The 20957-nt window shown below is 39.4% G+C and overlaps 1 protein-coding gene across 2 annotated transcripts in view; it reads left to right on the forward strand.

Moving 5' to 3' along the window:
- The window catches only part of LOC124292282 (cilia- and flagella-associated protein 221-like), a 157980-nt gene that overhangs the window by 78936 nt on the left and 58087 nt on the right, over positions 1–20957 (forward strand). For both annotated transcript variants that reach the window (XM_046729348.1, XM_046729349.1), the window contains 3 exons: positions 241–374; positions 13974–14054; positions 19654–19761. In XM_046729348.1, coding sequence (XP_046585304.1) covers positions 241–374; positions 13974–14054; positions 19654–19761 — 323 coding nt within the window. The remainder of the gene's footprint in view (positions 1–240; positions 375–13973; positions 14055–19653; positions 19762–20957) is intronic.

Genomic DNA, 20957 nt, shown 5'->3' on the forward strand with positions numbered 1-20957 from the left:
GTGGAGCAAGGATGTTCAGTGAACTGTTCAGTGAGAACTTTGTTCGAGGTCATTTCCACAACGTTGGTGAAAGAAGAAGGAAAATGCATAACATGAGATAGGATCAGTATCATAAAGATGCAATTTACAGTGAAAAATGTCTAATGTTATCATTGGACAAGACCAAAATAGTTTCTTAGCAAACGATATATCTTTTTTACAGCATTTGTTTGATCATTGCTTTGAATGTGTGAATTGTAGTGGGTGAGCAGCTGGAGAAACTGGATGAGGAAGAGGACAGAGAAGATGTGGCTCATCACTATAACTTCTGTATCCAGGATGTCAAGAAGTATTCATTCCCAACATACATACCTCCCAACATTAAGGATGATATGGTAAGTATTCCTATAGTCAGACTAGCTACCTTATTAAAAGGGACACCTATCTAGAGTAATTCTGTGGGACTGGTTGTTGCTTTTGATTTTTCACTGCGAGTACCCAGATGATATGACAGAATTTTTTACTTGGTTGTCATCTCTGCTGCGCCACCTACAAGCGCCATTGGTAGTATAAGGGTGTATCCTTGCATTGATCAACAAAGATGAAATACAGTTTCCTTTTGACTTGATTGGAAAATATTGTCATCTTTTGTACCCATAAACAGAGGCCCAGATAAGCTGCGTATCCGGGTAAAATACGCATGGAAAATTTCCAATTACGCATTGAATAATAATTGTTGCGTACCAATTACGCATTGAAAATGTTACATACGCAAAAAGTTTAAAACAAATGCGTACGGAATATATTTATAAAAATCGCTTGCGTAATGAAAAAGACATCGATTGCTATCAAGTTGTACTGATAGTATAGGACTAGTGTTGTACTGTCAGTATAGGATGAGTGATTTTTTTATGAAATCATTTCCATTATATTTAAATTGGTTTTGATTAGGTATGACATAAGGCAGAACATACTTGCTTAGTAAACTTACTCAATGACGGTGTCCTCCCATTACTCAGACAGCCAGTTCGCAGACACATTAAAACAACAACATTTACGGTTCAGTGAACAGATTATCTACTACCTGTTACCTACACATTATAATGGAATAGTCCAAATAAAAACACAGGAACAAACTGAAGCTATAATATTTATTTTGAAAGATGGACGAAAGGACAGTAATTGGAATTTTTCTTGCTGCAATATAAAAACAGTTTATTTTTATAAACATTTCGGTTTAACCTTCTAGTCTAACGGGAGTCGGCATCATCATATTGAAAACATTAGCTTAGCTATTAGAAATTGCGACACTGTTGTATCATATAAATCAAATAAAGGCAAATGTGAACCTAAATATTATTCATATGAAATAAAGAAGTTATATGTTTTGCACACAATATTAAGATATATGGCGAGTGCACTTAATTACGATTTATTTAGAATAAATATTTAAAATATGACGCCATCATGTCAATGTGGCCATGGATGTGAGAATGTTTTATATTACTTCCTCGAATGAACTCTTTTTCACACTTACTGTGTATGCAGTGCCGTTGAGCATCTGTGATGGAAACTAGGCGCTATACAAGCCAATTATTATTATTATGTCCATTGTATACTACTCAAGCACATAAACTGTTACAATCTTTAGAAAGTATTGTTAAAATTAGAACACTAATTGGTATTAATTGTATCTTACATGGCAATGCAGGTCTCTCATTTACTGCGAATCAGAATGTTTTCAAATATGTACATATCTATATCTCTCCAACAAAACGTTTTCTCAGTTAACTTCTGTTGTACATATGCTATTATTGGGAGGGGGTCTTTTCTATCAATAAACACAATCAAACCTCTCAGTGACAAACCTGTTTTTATATTCGATAGTAATTGATAGTAAAATCAATTTTGAGAAGAGAAATCATTTATCATTTAATCAGAACAAAGTTCTATTTACCCACAATCAAACTTCTCAGTAATGAACCTGTTTCAGGCTCACTCTGCTCTACTCACTAGACAGTGGACTGTTCCATTATACCCGTAGGTGTTACCCTAATTAACCTTCAAGTTCAGTGTCAATTGGGGGTCTGTCAAATGGGTGTCTGTCCAATGGGAGATAACCTCAATGACATAATACTTAGGTGAGTAAAATGACTGAAATACGCACATATTTGAAAGCTGTGGGTAACGGAAAATGAAATACCCACTCAACATTCATAATACCCACTCCAAAAAAATACAGTGGGTACAGTACCCACATGAGCTAAATCTTACCTGGAGCTCTGCCCATAAATATTTCCAATTTGAATATGATGATCAAATCATTTTGAATTTAACTTAATCTGCCAGTGGTAAAAACTGTTAGGATCGAATGAAAGAAGTCAATGTACTTTCTTATACTTTTGCCTTATAATCCTTACATAATTAATTTGTTATCATCTGCTTTTAGTGAATTTATAAATTGACAGTAATATCTAGACATGTTATATATTGCCGAAGTGAATCATATCTCACACACACCCGATGGCTAGGTGCGACCAAGTGCCTGTTGTCTGCTATATATCAAAGAACTTCACTGCAACACTCTAGATCAAGTGGAATGATTATGTTGAATGCTACAACAAATGAATAAAAACAAAATACAAAACTTAAAATCAAAACCGACTAAAGTTATAGGAATAATATCAAACTATTACCTTGTTCAAGAAATGTATCCATCAATATCCACATAAAGGAAGAATATGCCATTTATCTGCAGCTGACAAAGAAACCTGTTCCATGTCATGTGTCTTTCAACAGTCTAATAAGAGAAAAAGTGATATAACGTCATAACTTGTGATAGCTTCTCAAATGATCAAGTGACTGTTTCATGTTTTTCACATTGGTGTATAGTCTCATTGGTCACCCAAGATAGCCCACCTAACAACTATTTGCATGATGTCCACTATTATTAAAAAAAGTAATTTAGTTAGCCAACAATGAGCAATGAACGTATTTGCAGTTAATCCTTTCAAGGAAGGACGTTGTTTTTACATGTAATTCATTTGCCACATCAGACCTTAATTCATAAGGCTGAGTATTTACTCAGACATCAGAATGGCTAAATGGGAACTTTTGTTAGGTAATCTCAGTGGTGGTACCATTAATTATACCTGTTATAAATTCATTAACTGGCCATCAAGTGAATGACAAATAAACAGGTGTAGGTTTATTCCACCAAACATGGTTTACAGCAAGGGAGTAGAGATAGCTGTATTGCATGCAATTTTTAATTGCCTAAAAACACCTTGGGGTAGACACTGTTTTGAGGATATGAAAGGAACTTCACTTTTGCATAAGAGATACATATAAGCAATTGCTGTGTACTAAAATAAAAACTGTATATATATACCTATTTGCCTAAGTAAATTTTCAGATTTTTCTAGCAATGGCAAAGTGGGGTAGTTTAGTTTACTGATTCAAATAAATCAAATGTGTATTTTCAAGGTATTTTCTCATAGGTAATAGACCTATTTTTACATGATTTGATTAAATATCGAGGTAAAACACACATAAATAGGATAACATTCGATCAGTCATTAATCTATCCTCGCATTAGAAAATCCAAACAAGCCTACACTGCTGGGATACTACAATCAGACAAGAACTGCAGAGAAGATTTTCAAATAACGGCATCTGATGGGCATCCACCCTTCCTAATGTCCCACTGTTTAGGTTGAAGAAATTCTGCAAAGGTGGACAGTATAGTTCCCGTGTCCGTCACTGTCTAGCTTGTAGCTAGAATTTGTAATTAGATTGTTAGTGTGAAACATTAATCACTCTCGATTCAAAAATAGTACGACTAAATACGCACAAATCAAAGGTTACATTTCGTCCTGCACGCAAATGTTTTATAACAACGACTGACTGACTGAATTTGGTTTTACGCTGCTTTAAGCAATATTCCAGCAACATCACGGCGGGGGACACCAGAAATGGGCTTCACATATTGTACCCATGTGGGGATTCGAACCCGGGTCTTCGGCGTGACTGCACCTTTAACAATCGATCATGTAGTTCTTGGTGTTTTAATGATGTTCATGCTGTTGATCACTGGATTGTCTGGTCCAGTCTTGATTATTTACATGCCGCTGACATAAAGCTTGAATATTGCTGAGTGCGGTGTAAAACTAAACTCACTCACTCACTGTTACACCATAGCCATAATTTTTGTGTACATGTATTAACATTATAGAATCCTAACATTAATTGTCAGTTATCGATCAATGCAGATATAGATTTTGGGGGAATATGTTTTAGGAACTGTCTATACTTTTCGTGAAGAAATAGAGGCATTCACTTTGAAAACATAAGAAGCATTATTATATATATATATATAAGAACACAAATCCGACCGTTGGGCGACAGTACTATAAACTGCGACCTTTGGGCGACATTGCCGTATATTACAAATTTACATTGATTTATTATTCTATTTGGGTTATATACATTTGAATTTGATAATTAAACATAAAAAGGGGATAAGACCTTGTAAATATATACAAATAGAGAATATATTTTTGGTGTCGCCCATACCGTGTCGCCCAAAGGTAAAGTGTACGGCATACATGTATATATGCGACCTTGAGGAGACTGTCGCTCAAGGTCGTATATATATGTCGCCCAATGGTCGATTATGTAATATACATATATATGTTGCACAATGGTTGCTGTTTAATACTATATACGTGTATACATTTCTGTGGCTGCTTATTTGATACATGTCGCCCATTGGTTGTTTTGGTGTTTCAGTGTCTTGCGCGCCGAGAAAATTGTCTTTCATATGCGTGCATGAAACTGACCCTCCTGTTTCCGATGTTTAACATCGCACATACAATCAATTGATACTTTTGTGCTTAATTTTCCCAAATATGATGCAGTCAAACAAACCAGACTAGTTAGAATAAACAATGAGATTATGATTACTTGTAATATTTCTAAAAATATGATGCTGTAACATACATTTATCATTTGGCTTAACTTGTTTCCCGCTCAAGCGCCGATGTGCCCTTGCTTTAGATTAGTTTTCGTTGTTTACCACTCATGGTTTGCTATGGAAAAAGTTTTGAGGATATGTTAAGCTTAACAAACAACTATATATGACATATTCTCATACTCAAACACCGAAAACCTCTATAGGAAATCAACACCCTGATGAAGACAGGCAGATATGTAGTCTTTCTTTCAGGGGGTAAGAAAACGACATCGTATCGCTTCCCGTGAACGAACAAGAAAAGACGATTTTGTCAGTAAAGACGTAACATTTTCAATTAAAAATCATTAAACAATTTTATGTATCTTTTCAGTTCTAATTTGTTTTTGCTAGGCATTGTATTATATGCAGGGATTAGAATTAGCGTGTGCATTGCCTCGTATACACCATCGGAAATGGCAATCAGCTGTGCACACTTTTCCCCGCCATCTACCGGTGATTTAGTTAATCGGAGTGATCAGGAAAAATATAGTATCTGAAATTATTATGTTACCATGACAAGTATATTGTTTCATTTTAATTGCAGGTTTTGCTATATTACTGAAAATATATATAATCATAAGTAAGGTTATCGACAGCTCTTTGGTGTATTACTGGATAGTATTTATGCAAGGAACAATTTGACCTGTCACTAATGAGGTTTAGCGCGATCTCGCTATTTCCACAGCGAAGACCTGTGATTGTCCAGCTACAAGAACTATTTCTTTTACCCAAACGAAATATGTATACGTATCCATTTTCTGCCAAATACACTTCATTTCGAGGCGTGAGTAGATGCAATATGACAGTGATTTTTGTGACTAATGCGGACCGAAGTTATAATATCGGGGAGACACAGGATTTCACTGCAGTTGATATAAGCATTCTTTTTTTACCTTTTGAGTACAATTAATAAACTGGATTGCAAAGTCCAGATATAAAAAATATGTTTCATGACGAGATAAAGTAACAACATGATTAACTTGCGTAATTAATATGGATTTGTTGACACTATTTCAAATGACTGATCACGACGAAAAGATCAGCGAAGGTTGATGGAGTCTGGAGTCTGAATACCATTTAAACACAGCCCATTTTGAGCCAGTCGGGATTATTCCCGTTCTCTTATCATATACTGAGGCATACCAGACGACTCCTGGATAAACTCGGGCTCCGACATTGATTTTACCTGATGTCTGGTCTGAATATCACCTAAACACAGCCCAATTTGAGCCAGTCGGGATTATTCCCATTCTCCTATCATTCACTGAGGCATACCAGACGACTCCTGAATAAACTCGGGCTCCGACATTGATTTTACCTGATGTCTGGTCTGAATATCACCTGAACACAGCCCATTTTGACATCAGTCAAAACAGACTGCAAGGAAGAAATCTTAAACCTTTAATATGTATGATTTAATACTACAGCTGAGTGCACAGTGTGACAACCAAACTCCACTTATCCATATGATATAACTAGATTACAAACTGATTAGTTAAATGGCCTCTTTAGGGATACAAAGTTTGAATAAAATTTGACTGTAGACAGGTGAACTACAGAGAGCTTGGTATATACACTATATATGATGTGTTGCCCAAAGGTCCACTGACCATGTATATGTGTTGCCCAAAGGTGTACTGATAATACATATGATGAGTTACCCACAGGTCTACTGATTGTAGGATGTGTTGCCCAAAGGTGTACTGATAATACATATGATGTGTTGCCCAAAGGTCTACTGGTAATATATGAGATGTTTTGCCCAAAAGTCTACTGATATATGATGTGTTGCCCAAAGGTCTACTGATAATATACATGAGTGTTGCCCAAAAGTCTACAGATTATATGACGTGTTGCCCAAAGGCCTACTGATAATATACATGAGTGTTGCCCAAAAGTCTACTGATTATATGACGTGTTGCCCAAAGGTCTACTGATAATATACATGATGTGTTGCCCAAAGGTCTACTGATTGTAGGATGTGTTGCCCAAAGGTGTACTGATAATACATATGATGTGTTGCCCACAGGTCTACTAATTGTAAGATGTGTTGCCCAAAGATGTACTGATAATTCATATGATGTGTTGCCCAAAGGTCTACTGGTAATATATGAGATGTGTTGCCAAAACTCTACTGATTATATGATGTGTTGTCCACAGGTCTACTGATGATACACATGATATGTTGCCCAAAGGTCTACTGATAATATATATGGTGTGTTGTCCAAAGGTCTACTGATAATATATATGATGTGTTGTCCAAAGGTCTACTGATGATATGTATGATGTGTTGCCCAAAGGTCTACTGATAATATATATGATGTGTTGCCCAAAGGTCTACTTATAATATATATGATGTGTTGCCAAAAGGTCTACTGATAATATATATGTGTTGCCCAAAGGTCTACTGATAATATAAATGGTGTGTTGCCCACAGGTCTACTGATAATATATATGATGTGTTGTCCAAAGGTCTACTGATAATATACATGAGTGTTGCCCAAAAGTCTACAGATTATATGATGTGTTGCCCAAAGGTCTACTGATAATATAAATGGTGTGTTGCCCACAGGTCTACTGATAATATATATGATGTGTTGTCCAAAGGTCTACTGATAATATGTATGATGTGTTGCCCAAAGGTCTACTGATAATATATATGATGTGTTGCCCAAAGGTCTACTTATAATATATATGATGTGTTGCCAAAAGGTCTACTGATAATATATATGTGTTGCCCACAGGTCTACTGATAATATAAATGGTGTGTTGCCCACAGGTCTACTGATAATATGTATGATGTGTTGCCCAAAGGTCTACTGATAATATATATGATGTGTTGCCCAAAGGTCTACTGACAATATATATGATATGTTGCCCAAAGGTCTACTTATAATATAGATGGCGTGTTGCCCAAAGGTCTACTGATTATATGATGTGTTGCCCACAGGTCTACTGATAATACACATGATGTGTTGCCCACAGGTCTACTGATAATATATATGATGTGTTGCCCACAGGTCTACTGATTGTATGATATGTTGCCCACAGGTCTACTGATTATATGATGTGTTGCCCAAAGGTCTACTAACAATATATATGTGCTGCCCACAGGTCCACTTATAATATAGCTGATGTGTTGCCCACAGGTCTACTGATTATATGATGTGTTGCCCACAGGTCTACTGATAATATATATGATGTGTTGCCCACAGGTCTACTGATAATATATATGATGTGTTGCCCACAGGTCTACTGATTATATGATGAGTTGCCCACAGGTCTACTGATAATATACATGATGTGTTGTCCAGGGGTCTACTGATTGTATGATGTGTTGCCCAAAGGTCTACTGATAATATATATGATGTGTTGCCCACAGGTCTACTGATAATATAAATGATGTGTTGCCCAAACGTCTACTGATAATATATATATATGATGTGTTGCCCAAAGGTCTACTGATAATATATATGATGTGTTTCCCAAAGGTCTACTGATAATATATATGATGTGTTGCCCAAAGGTCTACTGATAATATATACTGAAAGGCAAAAGAAATGTAATATTTGAAATGACATTTAAGTATTTAAGTATCAGTGGAACATTTGAACCTATTTTTTAAAAATAATACGCCACTGAAATGCAGTACCGACTTTCATCAGAGAAGACAACCCCTCTCCATCGTCCCCCACAACAGTTTTGCCGCTGTTGTGTCCACTTGGATACGTTCCCGGCGGTGACGTTGGGTGAATATGGGTCTCCTGGCAGGACATCGACAAAACAGGTTCCTGGCTTTGAGACGTCGCCGAATGGTAGGTCACTGACTGGTCGCTGGTGGTTTCCTATGGTCACCCAAGCTGTTTCTCTGGCCCTTGCGAATAGGTCTTGCACGTGTTGATGGGCGATATGACGGTCCTGGCGGCGTGTTGTTACACAGGGTTGACCACTCGTGGGCGGGCATCAGTGCTGCTGGTGGCGTTTTATCGCACTCTAAGACGTTCTATCGTTAAATGCGCTGCAACTGAAGTCATTAGCAATGACTCGAGCATGTTGACTAGCGTGCAGACGTCCAATAGCTTGTTGTGGTTGATCTCTCGTTAACCTAGTCATAGCTGGTGTGTTCAGAAAACAAGTGAACGATTGCCATTCAAGCCGGCAATTTATGCCTGAATGCATTTATGATGCACGTGCATCTCGATTTCAATGTTGTGTTTGTGGGAACTTTTCCCTCTCCAAAAACCAAAAACATTTCTAACTTCAGTCTCAAACAATTCTTTATTGGGCAATGCAGGCTATACGACCACGATTCATGTTTTGCTTCATGGGGTATTGCAAGTTTGTGGTGCTGAATTCTAAATGTAGGCCAGAACAATGTTAAGGTTAGGGATGCCTAAATACATCGATGCATTGATACTTTTTCTAAGATGGTACAATTATCAATACATTCAAAACTGTATCGATATTTAGTTTTGAAAGTATGTTTAAATATGTTGTAATATATATTGTTTACATTTTGCAATTGTATCATGTTTTCTTTTATGTTATGAGAGTTATAAATGATTATTTTTCATGCACAAAGATGGGAAATTAGAACTTTTTAATCTCTGAGGATAAAAACTGTTGATCTTTTCATGGACAATCATAAAATATAAAATATTAATGTTCAAAATGTAAATAAATTCACACAATAATGCAGCGAAAATAGGTATCATAATACATATAGAATCATGTCATGAGTATACATATCGATTCATGAAAATTATGTATCGCGCCATCCCTAGTCAAGGTAGAAATAAAGTTAACGAAGTTGTGAAAATAGTATTCACAATTTAAACCTACTAACGTGAAAGTATTGATCTCTGGATCACATAACCTACCCCTTCCTCCCTTTGGAATGCCTCAGAGACTCCTCCTCTGATTCTGCAATTTGAAGATCACATTTCTCCTCTGCCAAGCTCAACGTCTCTTGATCCCGTTCATAATTGTCTGCATTATGTAACATCAAAATGTTAACAATATTATTCTCAAAATGATTATGAACTTAAATTCAAAAGTGAAATTAAGAAATTATAATTTTTCTTCCGAACTGATAAAGTATTTAAAATACTACTAGATTTAGTTATCATCCTAACAACATACATAAATTATGAATTTACAATGTTTCATATTCAGAAACTTTTGTAAAATAAAATTAACTTACCAGGCATAAATTGGATTGGATATGATTTCCACGTCTAACAGGACCATCCGAGACTAGCCCTTAGCCTCTGAATATAAATAATTTTGATACAAACAAATAATTCCTTTTAAACTGAAAAGGAGCTTCAGTGAGATGGGAGATTCCTGACCCAAATAAAACTAGACTTGCTTCAATTAGGTCTTTAGCATTGCAGAAAGGCATAGATGGAAGTAAAAATAATGCAGTTCAGGAACTATGAGACAGGCTAGACCTTTCCTGACTTTTTATAGTCTTTGTCAACTTTGAACTTGATTTGAAGGGTGACCAAAGGAAAAAACTTGTGCCATCAAGTCAATTTGAATGGAATTTAAGAATACCCATAATATCATAAATAGTATGCATGATTGTGATGAAACATATTCAATTTACTCACACAATATACAAAGTTATGTCTTTATTCATGGGTTGCTTCTAAGTCATGTTCAGGATGCAGTTTTGTTAGTCTTCCATGCATAAATGTCAAAACTCACCACTAATACAAAATATGTTGATTTCTTTCAGATTTCTTTTTGATTTTTATTAAAGTTACTATTCCTAATAACGATCATCAATTCTATGATTTATATCAATACCGTCTGCCCAGTGCTGTTCAGAGATGTCGATATTAGGCGACAGTGCAAACTATCAGCCGGTGATGGGCCAATGATGAATGATGCGCACTACCTGAATAGATGCATCAAAGCGGCATTTCCGAAACTGTTGTTATGACTTTGTAAAGGTAACTTACAACAGGAAGAGGTTTTAATTCTTACTGTTTGTATTGAAAGAAATGTTCACCTCAATTTTTAAAAAAAGAAAAAGTTATTTTAAGAAACCCTCGCTTTGAACAAAATTACCCTTTTATGCAATTTGACTGCTAAGGGAACTTAAAAAAACATAAAGACTAATAACATATCCCTGCATAGAAACAGTTGGTCTATTGACCTATCAATAAGTTATAACATGTCTTAATGTTTTTAGTGAGATTCATCCTTGATTTTTCAGTTAATCTTATTCTGTCCTCTGGTGTTTACCCTCTTTCCTATGTTACACAATGTACAGGATTTAGACTTTGAAATGAGGAAATGTTCCTGCATTAAATAAACAAAGATATATCTGCAATGGAATTACGAAAGCTCAAAAAGGGAATTCTGACTGCATTCATGCTCAATATTAAATTAACAGATTCAAGGTTTGACCCAGACAGCCATTACTTGTAGGTAATAAGGTTGTAGGCTACAATCTAAGTATCCAGATTAAGGTAATTAGTATTATTAGCATGAAAATGGTGCAAAATATACTTTTCATCACTTAACACTGATAGACCAGTGGAGGAGATATACTGCACATAAACACCCAAAGGGGCAGGGTTCAAAGCAGGAGTACAAAAAGCTATATTTGAAAGTTAGAAACTCTTGATAAAATAATGTAACTGAAACATTATGGTCAAGTGAGCAGATGCATAATTCCTTTGCATGGAACATTTAGGAAATGTGTAGCTGATATAAAAATGTGTAGTTCAGCTATCAGAGGAAACAGCAAAGAGCGGCAATGGAGAGTGACATCATGAAACTATAACTACAAGATTTCCTCAACACTGCAGTATCAGATCATTATTTGAGCAAACCCATGCCAATGAGGTATTAACCCCATGGTCTAATAGAGGGTGACAAGCACTGATGCAGTCAAAATATGCAGTGTGGGTGATAAAACGGGTTGTAATGTGTAATGCTATCTCTCTATTTGGCCTTTAAATAATTTTATTGAATTCAAGTCTTACAGGTTTGGTTAGTTCCTGAATTAGAAATGGTTTGTGTACTGTTTTGGGTTTTTTATTTATCTATTAGTTGGTAGATATATATTTAAAATAAGAAAAAAATATATCGGTGCGAAAAGTCAGTCTGATGTATACCCTGAATATCAGGCGTCAGAATGAGAGCCTTTTGAGGGTTTTTTTCTTGCCGCACCGGAACTGACCGCAAGGGGTTCATAAATTACATGGTTTCCTATCTGCTGACCGACTAGATATGCGTCTAAGCACAAGGATGTACGCTGGCCTAAAAGAAAAAGGTCAATTTCACTCACTGAGTGAACATACAATGCGCTATGATTAGCTGTTACGGGGTGTGGATCTAGTCTGTCTCACAGTCCCTGAACCACAATAGTATTTTCCTTACTGCCTAGCCCTTTCTGCAATGCTAAAGCCCTAAATGAAACAAGTCTAGATTTCCTCAGATTCTGGTTTCCCTGGGGCTCCTTTTCAATTTATAATGGGTTTGTTTGTGACTATCAAACTTTTAGATATTCAGAGACTAAGCGATAGTCTAGGTGTGGATCAAGTGGCAACATGATACGAGACCTCACAATCGCGATCAAGTTACTGGCAAACAATTTCTACCGATTGCGAAATCTTGAAATAAAGTGTGTCATAGGACAGGCATCGCCTTTGATACAATTCACATGCTGCTGTTTTCAACAAAATACTCCGATTACGGTACAAACCATGCATTTTCCATAGCTTTGTGCTGCCAAGTCACCTCGTGTGTAGTGCGCGAAAACTGTAGCGAACGGGGTCGGAATTGACACAAAACGTGAAACATGAATTCAATTTATTTACAGATTATTACAGTGTTATTTTGATTGAAGTATGAAATGTATTAAGCATGTAAACATGTTCTTGGTGGCATATTAGTATTGTCTGTCGGCTCCCACAATATCTACAAAGATTATTGAATTATGAGCTAAGTGCTCATTTCGACATTGCCGCTTTTTAACTTTCACTATTTTGACGCACAGCCATATTGCCGAAAGTTAGTGTGAGCGAAACAGTAATGTTATGGCGAACACTAAACGATGTGTATATTTGAAAAAACTGTACAAAACCTAATAGCATATATCTAGACAATAATTTCTCCATTGTTTATTTCTGAACATATATCCAGGTGTTAGAGAATTTTATAGAAAACCCTGTGTCGCCGAAAGGTCGCAGACGCTATATACATAATATTTTTGTTTTTTTCTATAACAGCACTGAAGTTTTATAAAAGTACAAAAGAAGCCCACCTGAAGGTCCTGAGACGACCTTCTATCCAACCATCCACTTTGGGATAGTTATTAAAGAATATGAACATAGTTGTGACATTCAGATACAGTGGAAACCTGATAAGTAAAATTTCAAGGGACTCGCCAAAATTGTTTACTTATCAGGTATTTTACTTATCCAAACTTATAAAAACCTGCAAATGACAACCATATGCATGTATATGTATGCATATATAACAATGAACAACTTATCAGGGCTGGCAGTGTATTGTCAACTGCTTGACGCCAGCGAGCTGTAAGTAGGATGTTTGTTTGACTGGAGACTGACACGACTCCCCCTCATGTCGGATTATGTGGTGATCGCTAATTTAGTTATCCAGTCTCTTTTGTTAGGTAATTTACTTCCAGGGACCGTGAGAAGACGTTTAGTTAAGCGGTATTGTTTACTTATCCGAGTTTAGTTAACCGGACTCTAATAGTGATAATTAATGAAGAAAGTTGCCGGGACCAAAGAAAAGTGTTTACTTATCAGGTCTGTTTAGTTAAGCGGTCTTTACTTAGGCGGTTTCCACTGTATTTAGGCAAAAGAAATATATCCTTAGGGCGACAGCTGTTGCCTAAAGGTCGCACAAATGTCGCCCAAAGGTCGACATTATCTCTCTATATATATATATTACATGCTTGGTATGTTTTTGTTTTTCATTTTTTAACTTCCAGGCACCTGATGCATTAGGTGTGGTACCATTCAAACCAACTGCAGTCTTTGTCAAGAGGAAAGTGCCTTACTTCAGTCTCAAGGTATTATGTTGACATTTGTCATTTTACAGAGATCATCAGTGAAAACATTGATCTGTTATTTTCACACAATCAATTGCCAAGCCAACATGTGCATTTTTGCATTTTTGGTATGTTTGATGCCCATGTAATAGGATTATACTATGATCTATCGAATTGCATATCTGGCAAAAACTCTTCTTCCAGATACTATATTATTAATATTAAAACTTATCCTATCTCACAGTATGCACTTCTCTCTCTTACCTTAACCATGGAGTTGAAACGTGCTGTAAGCAGAGTTGAACAAACTTTCTGGCCTCTCTTGAACCTCCTGCCCGAACACCCATTCATGTACACCTCATTGAAAGAATGCAAGGTGCTCAGGACAGTCACATGACACCCCTCTCTAGTCATTCTCTTTCTTGTCACACAGGAGTGTGGACGTGTTTGAGCTCTGTCTCTGTCTGTTACTCTGCTTTGCTACATTATGGGCAAAAGTAATCGTGGAAGAGGAAGTATTGTGATAGATGCAAGAAACCTTTTCTGTTGTGGATCCCCACTCGCAATGCATCAGTTGTATTGGTCTGAGTGACTGTTCTCAACAATGTTCTTTCTGTGCTGCTGCTGCTGACTTTGCGGCCTAGGGAATTATGGGAAAGAATAATCGCTCTACCAGGAAATATTGTGACAGGTGTAGTAAGAACTTTCTTTCTACGGATCCCCATACTTTATGCGTGGGTTGCATCGGCTGGTGCGATTTGTCTGGTCGTTGCTCTTACTGAGCTCTATTAGATGATGATGCTTTTACTGCTTATTGGAGGGTTGGTAGCAGGTGAGTGGCAGACAGGGACCGTAGGAGACCTTCCAAGGGTTCCTCAGCTTGGCGTTCTTCACCCTCACCGGAGGAGGATTCTTTTGATGTTCCATCGGACTCTTATCTCATAGTGAGAATCTGTGACGTTTATTCCATCCATATTTCTAGTCCAGTTCATACTTCGCCTTCCCAGTCATGTCCAACGGCTCTCGTGACAATCTCTCAGGAACGGCAGTATCAGCTCCAAGTGTCAGTGAGTCTCATTTTTCGGGTTCGGCGATCACCGTTTCTACAATTACTTATTGTAGTGCGGACTTATGGTCGGATTTTCCCCCAGCTCCAGTGATGCATTCAAGTGCAACAATTCCCCTCTGTTTGGTGGCCCTGATTAGCTCTACAACTCCATTCCTCACGATACATCAGCCCACCTCTGCTCTACCACTTGATTCGGCGCTCCAGCATGGTGCGCACTTTCAGTTCGATGCAGTGCGGTGCTTCAGTCTAGTGCACTGATCCCGTACGGTTTGGCTCTTCATACCCGTGTGCCGTTCTCGTTCGGTTCAGTGATTCAGCCCAGTGTGCCGCTCTCATTTGGTTCGGCGCTACAGCCCTGTGTGCCGCTCCCATTTGGTTCACCACTTCAGACCAGTGCACCCATCTCGTTTGGTTTGGCGCTTCAGCCCAGTGCGCCGCTCCCTTTTGGTTCAGCGCTTCAGACCAGTGTGCCGCTCCCGTTTCATTCAACGCTTCAGCCCAGTGTGCCACTCCCTTTTGGTTCGGCACTTCAGACCAGTGCACCTTTCCCGTTTGGTTCAGCGCTTCTGACCAGTGCGCCACTCCCGTTTGGTTCGGCGCTTCAGCCCAGTGCGCCTCTCCTGGTTGGTTTGGTGCTTCCCTACAGTGTGCCACTCCCAATAGGCCCGACACTCCTGACCAATGATGGGTTCAGACTTACAGACCAGTGCGCCACTCCTGTTTGGTTCGGCGCTTCAGCCCAGTGCACCTCTCCTGGTTGGTTTGGTGGTTCCCTACAGTGTGCCTCTCCCAATAGGCCCGACACTCCTGACCAGTGATGGGTTCAGACTTACAGACCAGTGCGCCGCTCCCGTTTGGTTCGGCGCTTCAGCCCAGTGCGCCTCTCTTGGTTGGTTTGGTGCTTCCCTACAGTGTGCCACTCCCAATAGGCCCGACACTCCTGACCAGTGATGGGTTCAGACTTACAGACCAGTGCACCACTCGCATTTGGCTCAACGTTCCAAGCTAGTTCGACGCTCCCTCTTAGTTCAATGGTCTCGCCTACATCTAACTGTACCGTTTGTCGGTTCCTATTAGTGTGGCGCTCCCTCTCCGGCCGGTTTTGACATCATTTTAACAGACTTTGTCTCCTTCTACCACACCATCTATGTCTTTCTGACCTGTTATTCCTGTCTCTTGGGATCATGCACAGGTTAGTACCGGTCCCCAGCCTTTTGACTTTGACGCTGTAGGTCGAGTAGTAGCCACTGCTCTCGGCTGGGACCCTCCCCAAACGGCTAATTTTCCTCAGGTTTTGCGGGATCCGTCGCCTGGTCCTTCTTTGGATGAAGCTCACCTTTCTGCCTATATTTCAGAGGCATCGCAAGTTTCTCCGATTCATCTACAAGGGCATCCACTATCAGTGGCGTGTCCTCACATTTGGAATTTCAGCGGCCCTGTGGTTATTCCCTCGAGTCATAAAGCCAATTACTCAGTTTCTCCACCGCAAAGGGTTTGTATTCGAGGCCTACATAGACGACTATTTTTAGGCGCAGAGAGTTTCTTCGTCTGCGTAGTCGGCGATCTCCACGCGCCGATCTCTCTACCCAGGGAGCACCATTCCCAATCTTCAATGGTGGTTGTTAGAAACAAATGTCTGCGGAGGAGTCTCTTTAAGGCTGTTTGCTCCAGTACATCACCTGTTCGTAGATGCCTCTCTACACGGGTGGGGAACTCATCTACTAGATCTTCAAGTGGCAGGGCTGTGATCTCCTGAAGATCAAGTCTGTCATATCAACATGTTGGAGTTAAGGGCAGTAATACTGGCAATAACTCACCGGAAGCATCTTCTTCAGTCAGCCAGTCAACTGGTTCGCTCAGACAGTGCCACGATGGTCTGGTACATCAACCAGATGGGATCCACGGGTTCTCCACAGCTACTTCATTGGGCTCAGCAGTTCTTCAGCCTCGTGGACTCGCTGAACATCACAGTCAGAGCAAATCACATCCAAGGGGTGCAGAGCATCATTGCAGATTCGCTGTCCCGATCAGCTCGGCCATCCCCAACAGAGTGGAAGCTGGAAGGGCCTCAACGCATATACCTTTCCACCTCTGGCATATGCCTTTTCTCTCTCGAGTTCTATTCAAGCTGTGAATGACTCAGAAGATAACACTGCTTTTGGTCGTTCCTTACTGGCCAGTCAGACGTTGGTTTGTTGACCTACAAGAGCTTGCTGATCCAAACCCAGTACCGCTTCCCGATCGAAACGACGTCCTGATCCACCCTCACCCAGATCAGCTCCATTGGTTTCCCCAGACACTCCATCTACACGCTTGACGCATCTGCATAAGTCCTTGATTGCTTAGGGTTATTCTAAGCGAGTGGCTACGGCTATTACTACAGCTCATCATACTGTTACACCATCACTCTACGATGATAAATGGAAGACTTTTGAAGCTTATTGCAAGCTGAAGGGCATCACTTCCCCTACTTCAGCATCACAACAGAAGTCCCTGAACTCCAGTCTCTACTACGCTCATATAAGGTCTTCCTCAGACATCTTGCCTCAGAGAAATTTTATATGAACCTTTGGCAGAGAAAGATTTCGAGCATATCACCTTCAAGACCTTCTTCTTCATGACACGCATCTCGGAACTTCATGCTCAAGATGTCAACCGAGTGTGTTTTGAAAAAAAAAAGCATGCTAGAGTTTTCCTTGGCTTAAGGTGGGACTTTATTGCCAAGAAGTTGCAAGGACAGCCAGACAGACTCTTCATCATTCCACCGCTGTCCACGATCTTGGGGCCTGACGACACTGAGGATCTCTCCCAATGCCCTGTCATGGCTTTACAGGTTTATCTTGCTGTGTCTCAAGACTGTCGTAGGCAAGAGACTTTTCATCCCATTGTCTACAGTTTCATCAGCAGAAATCTTGCGTATAACCTTGGTGTTTTGGATGAGCTCTGTCATCCTACGCACCTATGCCTATGCTGACCTTACACCACCTACTACCGCCAACCCTCACGAGACAAACGATTGTGCTCCACAGCAACTGTTCTCTTAACACCATCATGGAGGGTTGTTTCTGGAAGTCTAACACAGTCTTCACCTCTCACTATCTCCAAGATTTATCCATCACTGATGTGGAGGGCCTACACCAGTTTGGTCCGTTGGTGCTAGCACAGCAGCTTTCGTCAGCCCGTCACCGCAGGTGAAGGGGCAGTCCGTCACGTTTATCTTGCTACCTTGTACTTTAATAAAAGGTATCGATGTCATCTTTTTTGTCTAGTTCTACTTTACTTGAGCATCACCTCGCCTGGCATAGTTGGAGCATTATTCGTACGGTCATACCCATGTCTCTATAGACTGTGAGGCCAGTCATGATCTACATGCAGAGGGGATTGACATTCCACATACAAACCTCTACTCTCTCAGCAATTACGTCAGTGAAGTATTGATTTCCAAATACCTACGGTGTTTTAGAAGTGTTCCCTCCTAAGTTCCTTTCTCATCTTAGGATGATTGATTGGTACTGAACCTTAAACGAGTAGAGCACCGGGCTGTCTTCCCTTTCACCGCCTTCCAGAGTATGTCTGTGGGGGATGGTTTCATAGCAGGGACTGTCCGGAGTAAGATCTTAGACTTTAATTCACTGGGGTCTTCTGAAAAATTGTGGGGAAGCTGGGCTTACTTGGCAAACTGTGTCATTTTGTCTTGAACAAAAGTTGATTTGGGACCGCCCACTCCCTAGAGTCTTTGTGCTGTGTAAGTCAAGGGGTTTATCAATCAGAAGCAATCCATCACAAGTATTGGAGTTTGGCATATCGAGAATTGGTGCTTTCTCCAGGCCTCCTTGTGCAATGTTATACGTACGACACATTGCAATCTGGGGCCCACATCCAACCGTGGGATAAATGCATACTGTGAGATAGGATCAGTTTAAAAATTTGGAAATTTTAACTATAACTTGTATATTTATAATGCATATCCTATCTCTCGCTATGGATTCCCACCCGACCTTCCCCACATCACAGATTACTTTGGGTTCCAAGACGAGAATGACAGTAGTAGGATGTCATTTGACCGTCCTGAGCTCTTAGCACGCTTTACAGGGATGATTGACATGTCCAGAAATGGGAGTGGTGGGGAGCAATTGGGTGGGAGAGAGGCCAGAAGATTTTATTCAACTTTGCCAACCACACGTTTCCACACCATGGTCAAAGTAGGAGAGAGAAGTGCATACCCTGAGATAGGATAAGTATGATCAATTTACAACTTATAGTTAAAATTTCCAAATATGTGGTGCCAAAATAGATTTAGATTTCCTATGTGTACAAGATCTGTTTACTTTACTATGACATGTATGGTGCATTATTGTATTTCTTCTTTATATAAATTCCAATCGCACCTTGAATTTTTTTATTAAAAAGTACCCAGTCGTGATGAATACAGATAGGAGTTAAAAACTGTAGGCAGCATAAGGAATAATGAATATAAATGAAAATTTTATATAAATAATTCACTTATGGCCATGGATTTCTCGATCGACTACAACTATGTCATTTTTCCAGGTTGCAAAACAGTACTCCCTGCTCAGCTACAAGAAGCATGATACCCAGACTGCCTCTAGTGGATACATCTCACCCAAACTCACCCAACCTCTCCGAACTGGAGCACAGGTAAGTCAATGTCATCCTTGGTTCATTGGCCATATTCCTTGGACAGTCTTATTACTCTCGTCCTTTCATATAAGTGATATTCTCAACACTTGGATGATATGTGGGGGGTACCTCACTGTGCCCCCTGCCTTTGTTTCAGGGTGTGAAGCAGTCACCCATGGTTAACTAACTGACAACGGGGGGATTAACAAGGGATTAAGTACAGCCTGTTCTGAAATTTATTGTATCACAGCATATTACATTCACACATGATACATGAAACATGATACTCGCATTTACATCACCATTTGACTTACACACCAACAAGTTGAACAATGCTTCACACATGCTACATGACACCTTTAAATTATTATGCATAAAACATCATACTCCATTTCACTTATACACCAACAATGCGTGATACTGCATCTGCATATTCAATTGGAGTGATTCTACCTTGCAGCAGATTGTCATTCAGGATGCTGTCGAGGTGACGATATTTCGGTCTTTAGGGTCTCAGCCTTCCGCCAACACCCAACTGCAGGATCATGGTCTCGGTGTAGCACTGTTCCTTCTTGATCATATACCATGATCTCTGGGGCAAGTGGCATGTTGATCTGGGCAGGCTTGTCTTTAAGGGTCTGGAAGAAATGTTTGTAGGTGGACATCTTCTTGTCGGGCAACAAGGTGTAGACCAATCTCAGCATTTTCTCACCTACAAGAGCATGGATGGAATATAGCTGTTTGTAGATGTCTGGGCACATAGCAAAGGTTCCAAAGTAGATATCAGCAGCGGATAGATGATGCAAATTCTGGAGATCTGTGGCAGATGTTGGTAGTCTGGGGATGTTCTTCGCCCGGGAAGGTGATTGTGAATATCAAGATAGGTGGTAACGAGGTTGTTGTGTGTTGATGGTAGCAGAACATCCTTTCTTGCAGCAATGCCAATGGATACTGTTGGGTTTGGTGTTCTTCTTTCTAAATTGATGACCACGAAATACAAGATTCTGTCCTCCTTGAGAGTTGTTGACAAATCACACATTAACATTAGCCATAATGGTATGCCAGAGAATGACAGGGAATTGGTTTATAGGAATTCAGTTGACACATGTCACTTTAAAGGAGAACCCACTCTTACTATGAGTTTCAATCATTTAATTTACTTACATGATATCAACTCACTTATATATTCTACCAAATAATTTGATTTGTTGATT

The sequence above is a fragment of the Haliotis rubra genome, unplaced genomic scaffold, assembly GCF_003918875.1.
Source record: "Haliotis rubra isolate DU_JTF1 unplaced genomic scaffold, ASM391887v1 Scf511, whole genome shotgun sequence".
NCBI lineage: Eukaryota > Metazoa > Mollusca > Gastropoda > Lepetellida > Haliotidae > Haliotis > Haliotis rubra.